This window comes from Aphelocoma coerulescens, chromosome 1A (genome assembly GCF_041296385.1).
Source record: "Aphelocoma coerulescens isolate FSJ_1873_10779 chromosome 1A, UR_Acoe_1.0, whole genome shotgun sequence".
NCBI classification, from domain to species: domain Eukaryota; kingdom Metazoa; phylum Chordata; class Aves; order Passeriformes; family Corvidae; genus Aphelocoma; species Aphelocoma coerulescens.
In genome coordinates, this window is record NC_091014.1 from 14,856,543 (window position 1) to 14,863,715 (window position 7,173).

At 47.0% G+C, this 7,173-nt stretch overlaps 1 protein-coding gene across 2 annotated transcripts in view; it reads right to left on the reverse strand.

Moving 5' to 3' along the window:
- Nucleotides 1-6,900, reverse strand: part of NAMPT (nicotinamide phosphoribosyltransferase) — a 32,479-nt gene extending 25,579 nt beyond the window's left edge. For both annotated transcript variants that reach the window (XM_068994721.1, XM_068994712.1), the window contains exon 1: nt 6,748-6,900. In XM_068994721.1, the coding sequence (XP_068850822.1) occupies nt 6,748-6,807 (60 nt within the window). In that variant the 5' untranslated portion in view covers nt 6,808-6,900. The remainder of the gene's footprint in view (nt 1-6,747) is intronic.
- Between the last annotated feature and the right edge of the window lie 273 nt (nt 6,901-7,173).

Consider the following 7,173-nt stretch of genomic DNA (forward strand, 5'->3'; position numbering starts at 1 on the left):
CAGTGAAGAAAACAACCCCCAAACATCGATCCAGCAGGATCTTGCCTGTACTGTAACTCTGTGATGATACCAGTTCAAGTAAGACAGTATTTGAGCTTTCTGGAGCTATTTTAAAAAATCCTTAGTACAAAATGGGTACAGAACAACCTGGTCACTGAACCCATGGTGCCACATAGCCAGAGCCATGAAGACTCAGAGGGACAGGTGGAAGGTAAGCCAGAAGCAGCATGGCCTGGACACTGGGCACCTTGGCCAGGACACTGCAGGTCTGCAGCACAAGGGCCTGAAGCACAGGCTTGGTCACTGTACTGCAAGGCTTGATCTCCAAGACTTATTTGGGGGATCCTCACACTGCAATACACCTTACTGGGTTAGACAATTTTAGTGCAGTGGTACTGCTGGTGCTTACACTGGGGAGACTTCTGCATAGCACCCCAAGACCTCCATGAATTGCAGTATTACATATTATTTGCAAACATTGTGGAAAGAGGCCATGGCATGAAATACTGCTTTACCTAAACCTTTAGGAGATTTAGCCAATAGACTAGTTAAAAGCAAAGTTTGCAAACAACCTATATGGAAAACAACGTTATTAGCAACAATGAGGAAATGAACCAGGACTCAAGAGCAAAAGGACTGCTTCATAAGATATACCTCACTGAGATGAGACAACTAACAGCAGTTATAAGGCAGTTGTGACCCTCTTCAGGAAAAAAACCAACACAACTGTGACTAGCAGTTATAGTCAACGGGGATGCTTTGGTAGCATTCAAAGCAATCACAGAAGGAATGCATACCACAACAGTGGAAATGAAAACCAAACCAAAAGCCACTATGGTTAAATGGTAAGTTTATTTGAACAAGAGAGGAAATGCCAGAATAATCAATCTTTAATAACTCAAGAGAAAGGGCATCCAACAATAGCAGATAAAGTGCAAGACATTTTTAAGGGAGTTTAAAACAAAAATAAATCTAAGAGTCAAGTACAATCTTACTATTTTGATTATATGAGCTTCAAATTACCATAGAATAAAAAAGCCTTAGAGAGACTTCAGGCCCGTTATTAGAATACATAAGATTGAGACAATGCTTAAGAACCAAAGTGAGAATATTGGGAGAGATCTGCTCGTACGAGATGAGAGAGAAGCTAATGGAGGTTTTAACTGAATGATGACCTTGTACCACTTCTAATGTCTCCATATTAGAGTTCATCCACCATTTATGTTTATTGAAAAATAAGAGGACCAGAGGTGAGAAAAAAAGAAGTTAAGAGATCACCCAGTACTATGAAAAATAAGGAAAGCACATGCAACTGAATTCCTATGGAAGCTGCACATTATCAGCAGAGATGCTATACATGACCAGGTCCACATTCATTTATAATGCAAGGTCAAGTGTAAGCACTAAAACTGAATGTATTCTAAATTTCTCAAAGAAAATACCATGCTTAAAACAGTAACATTTTACAGTAGATTTCTTTACCACTAAAGATTTTAATGGTTTTTGTTGTGGTTTAACCCCAGCTGGCAACCAAACCCTGCTTGACACTCACTTGCTCCTCCCAGTGGGATGGGGGAGAGAATTAGAAGGGTACAAGTGAGAAAACTCAGGGGCTGGGATGAAGACAGTTTAATATGGAAAGCAAAAGTTCTCTGCACATAAGCAAAGCAGAACAGGGAATTCATTCATCACTTCCCCTGGGCAGGCAGGTGTTCAGGCATTCCCAGAAAAGCAGGGCTCCAGCCCGCGTAGCAGTTACTGAGGAAGACAAATGCCACTACTCCAAATGTTTCCCCCTTTCCTCCTTCTTCCCCTAGCTTTATATGCTAAGCATGATGTCATGTGGTACGGAATATCCCTTGGGTCAGCTGGGGTCAGCTGTCCTGGTGTCCCCTCCCAGCTCCTTGTGCAACCCCAGCCTCACCACTGGTGGGATGGTGTGTGGGGCAGAAAGGCCTTGACTCTGTGCAAGCACTGCTCAGCAAAATCAAAAATATCCCTGAATTATCCACATTGTTTTCAGCACAAATCCAAAACCTAGCCTCATACCAGCTCCTAGGAAGAAAATTAACTCTACCTCAGTCAAAACCAGCACAGTTTTACATCCAAGATTATCATAAAAGAGATGACAAAATGGCTTATGTTTACTGTTTACACATTAGTGACTAGTCAGCTGTACTACTGCACATGCTGCTATAAGTTTCCTGCTCCTTAATGAAAGAGGAAAAACATTTACCTTTCCAATGAAAGCCACAATGATTCTAGAAGGGGTTCCTTCCCATTAATTTAAAAATTGGCTGAATACTGTACAGTTGCAGTGCTCCCTTCAAGCAATGATGTCTTGGGTTTTGTAACAGAACCATGTGACTGCAAATCAAAACTTGGAGGATAATGAACCTAGATAGCGCAAAGATTGTGTCTTACAAGGAGCGTTGAGCCAGAAGTTTCTGATGCTTTCCCACTGGCAGAATTACAGGAGATAAGAGAACACATTCACACTCCCACCACAAGATTATAATTAAGGAAAAAAATATATGGGCTGCTGTAAAGAATATTTTGCAGTCATTAAGTACTAGTCAAATCCAGTAGGCTAAGGAGTACTCATGTCTCTTCCTCACATACCTCTAGCCTTCTAAATAAAGAATATACAGGCTGTCAGAGCCTAGAATAAACACACACTCACGTGAAGTGTTTCAGAAGTCAGTGCTCTCCTACATCCATGCAGAGTAAAAGAAGTCATTTAAAGTGACAAATACTTAAAATTCAACATGTAAGGCATACAGAGTTAAAACTGTATATTTTGGGTTTCCTTAAAGCATCCAGAAAGAAATTAATTCTGAAACAGATCTCATTTACAGTCTAGATAGCAAGTCAGCTCCTACTAAGGGGTAATTGCATGGCAGCTTATTATAGCTATCAGCTTAATTACGAAACATGCCAAGCAACAGTAATAGATCTCATTGGCAAAAGCAAAATAAGCTATTATTACTCCAGCAAACAAGGTTCGGTCAATAGCCTTTCCCCCCTTGCAGCTCATGGTCCATCCGACCCAGGCCTGGTACGTGCCACTCATGGCTGTCTTCCCGCTGAACAACACAACTCTGCCAAGCTGATCCTCTCAACACAGTTTCAGACAACATATACCCTGGAAGATTTCTTGCCTGTGCAGAAATAAACAAATATAGGCTAAACAGAGCACTGGGAATCAAAGAGAAAGAAAATGCAGAGGAGGTGTGTCAACGATGTCAGATGAATGAGGAACTGAAGGGCACAGACCCTCTCACTGGGAAAGGGCAGAGAGCGAACAGAACCCCACTGTCACAGGGGGATAAGACTGCTATATTGTATAATCTATATATAGCCAGCTATATATATGTAGCTATACAAATTGTGTCTTGCTGTAGACACAAGACTAAGAGATCATGCAGCACAGTGATTTTCAGGGAGCCTGCTGATACCCCCTCACATGCAGCTTTCTATCAACAAGGACTTCGACTTCAAATACTTCCCCTTTTCAGCAATACCAAGTCACTAGCAGAAAACTTCACTAATAGAAATGCCATTGCTATACTGAACATAAAGACAATGAGGTTCCCCAGATAACACTGCATTGATTAATCTCTTGAGTCTCATGATCAGAAGAATTAAAAAGACTGCTGTTACTTACCAGCATGTTGCACACATACCATACCATATGCCCATGCCCAGACTCTGAGGGCATGGCATGTAATTCCCAGCATACAGGAGGAATTACACTTTTGGGGGATTTGTAAAAGCTTAAGAATATGCAACAAAGTACACTGGAAGAAGAATCTAAGTGATGTAAAAACATTTATCTTGTTATCGGGTTTAGAGATAAACTGTACAATTTGAAGCCCAGCCTCAAAATCCTGGAGCACTTGTACAATTGAGTAAGCTCCAGTCAGTAATGGAAGCTCGGTACTGGAACCAGTGCATACTCACCTACTGGGAACTACTCTCATCTAGAAATATTGACTTTACTAGCAATCAGCATGACACTCAGCACTTTTTCAAAAATGCTTTTAAGATTTTGAAACTGAATATTTGATAATCGCTATGATTTAAGAGGAAATGTCCTATGATGCACATGAAGACAGCAAAATAGTGTAGAAGGAGGGGAGGCCGGATTAGCTCTCAGCAGAGAAATCTTTGTCTACCAAATTACTTTGTTTCTGAAATTGCATAGGCACTAAACCAGTAATGAGTTGTCTTTTCACCCCAGATTTCCAACTGCAGCAACAGAGAACTGGGACACCGGAGCTAGTACTCAAACTAACAAGTTTTGACAGGTATGACCCTGAGACACCACAACTTTTTTTTTGATGGGCAACTGCCTAAGCCAGGGTTGTACCGCTCAGTGTGGTCTGCATGTATTTTTTCTTTCACAGCTGTTTATTTCTATGTGATTTGTGGTACCAATGTTAGCTTGCATGGATTGGCATCTACTGCAATTGGATCACCACATAAACTTCTGACCTGATCCATGTTTTTTCTCAGTCTAAATGTTATGTACAGACAGAAACAGATGCTACAGTTGTGAACACAGCAGAACTACGTAAAAAAAAAAAAAAAAAAAGAAAAACCACAAAATCAATTCTCACTTTTGTTTTAATTGCTAGTATGAGTGTTTGGTAACGCCTGTAAAAAGCTTGATGTTGCAAACTACCAGATATTTTAGTGCAATTTTACTGAAAGTGCTCTCACTAAGTCTGTTTCATTGATTAGGAAATGACAGTATCATCCAGGGAGAAGATGTTTGCTCATATTACCTAACGAGATAAAAGCAGCTACTTGTTTAAGCTTTGTTCAGAGACACTGGAGCTCCTAAGATTTGGAAAAAAGCATATGGAAACACAGACAATTTGAATAGCCCTAACAAAGCAGTTGAGGGCAGCAATTACTCTAAATATAATACAAGATGCTCCTAGCTGCCACAGAAAACCTCATCCAAATTCAGTTTTAAACTGGAAAAGAAAACCAAACCCCACCACCTCAGGCCTTTATTTGACCTCTTTAAGGGTTCTACCACTCCGGGAATGTTACCAAGTCATCTATACTATGAAACAGCAAACAAAACAGAAACAAACTGGTTTAATATCATTCCAGTGTGTCTCACTACCACCAATCCTTGAGCACACCCAGAGAATTTAGAAAAAAGTAGTGTGCAAATTAAAGTAGATACTGTTTAAATCCAGACCTGCAGTATTTAATGTGATTAGTCTCAGATATGGAAAAAAGTGCATCTTCCATATTTGAACAAGTTAGATAACAAACACTTAAACCTAGTTCACAAAGAGCACTGTAGCTCGATTACGTCCTGAATGGAAGCAGTTTTACAAGCCTCAGCAGCATCAGGATGCCCTGACTGAGCTGCTCCAAGATTTATCAGCATCTTCCCACCTTCCTAAACTCCTTCCCACAAACAGCAACAATAACTTTTCATCTTGACAGAACGTATAGTAATAATAACGACAATGACAATACTACTAATAGTAATAATAATATCACCACAGAGAGGCTGGGAAAGGCACGAGTCGATGATTAGAGCACATAGTGAGGTTTGTACTTCAGTAGTTACTCAGTAACAATACCCGGTCACAACATAGCTTTTGCTTTTCAACTCCTCTATCCAGAAGTACCCTCTCCTCCCTGAAACTCATCCCAGCAGCCCAATATTCAAAGAAATAAAACATAATAAATGCTTTACAGTGACACCCAGAACTGTTACTGTAGTTTTGTTTAGGCCACCAACAACCTCTCTGACATTGCAATGCAGCTCCTGAAGGAAATAAGTGAGTCTTCCAGCCTAGGAGAGGCCGGGCACATGTGTCCAGCCAGGGGGAGTCACACGCTGGCTGTGCCCAGGACCTGGAGGCTGAAGGCTTACATGACCGCGACGCCGCGCAGGGGCAGGACTTCGGCCGGGGCACACTCGCTGCGAGGCACGCCAGGAACTGCCGGGGCAGAAATCACCGGGTCGGAGCGCGGACGGGGCGCCTGCACTTCGCCACTGCTAACAGCACCACTATTTCCAAGAAACGAAGGGAGGGCCGTGCAGTGCGGCTCTCCCCTCTGAACCAACACCTTGCCTACCGAATGTGACACCGCAGTGGTCGGGAACTAAGCACAGGGCTAGAAAACACGTATTTTGCGCCAGCCGGTTCCCGGAGCGCGCTGCATCACCGCCAGGCACACAACCGCAGGCAGCGACCGGCGCGAGTGGAGCACAGCGGGAGGGGCGAGACGCGGGAGAAAGAAAGAGTGGCTGCTCCGCGGCAGCGACATGTGCGCCCTCTCCGACCCCGGCCAGGGCGGGCAGCCCGGCGGGGCCGGACGATGCTCGGGGCCGGGCGGCTCCCGCGTGCCCGCCATGGTCGCCCCCCGCGCCCAAAGGCGGCGGGACGGCGGCGCCCACCCCGCCCGCTTTCACTTTCTTTTCTGGCCCCGCCGCCGCCCCCCGGCTGCGCGGCCCCGGGCACCCCGCGGGGGGCGGCTCGGGGCTGCCGGGGGCGAGGGGGGCAGCCCCGGCCAGGCCTCCGGCGTCCCCCCCGCACCGCCCCGAGGCCGGGCACCCTCGCTGGCGCCTCGGGGGAATCTCCCAGCCCCGGCCAGGCGGGGAGGAGGCCGGTGGCGGCGGGGCCGGCCTGGCTCGGCGCCCTGCGGATGGAGCGCCCCGGCGGGTCCGGTGCTCGCAGAGGTGACCCCCTCCCGACTGCCCGTGCCCACCTTGTAGGAGTCGGTGGCGAGGAGGATGTTGAACTCGGCCCCCGCCGCAGCGCACTCCATGTTGCCGAGCCCCGGGAGGCGCCGCACGGACAGGACCGGGCTGCGCCGCCGCCGCTGGCGCTCGGAGCGGGGGGAGCGCGGAGAGAGGGGCCGGGGCGGGGCGGGGACACGGGATCGCGACCGGAGGGGCGGGGGGGGGGGGGGAGCGCGCGCGCGGGGGCGCTGATTGGCTGCGCCGCTCTGCCGCCGCGGGAGGTGCCGTGACGTCACCGCGCGGAGGGCCGGGGCCGGGGCGCCGGAGGGCTCTGATTGGTCCCGCCGCCGGTCGGTGCAGAGGGCGGGGCGGGCGGGGAGCATCCCGCGCCGCACGTTCTCTTTCATTGGGTCTGGGCGGGGCCGGCTCGGTGACGTCACCGCGCGACCGGC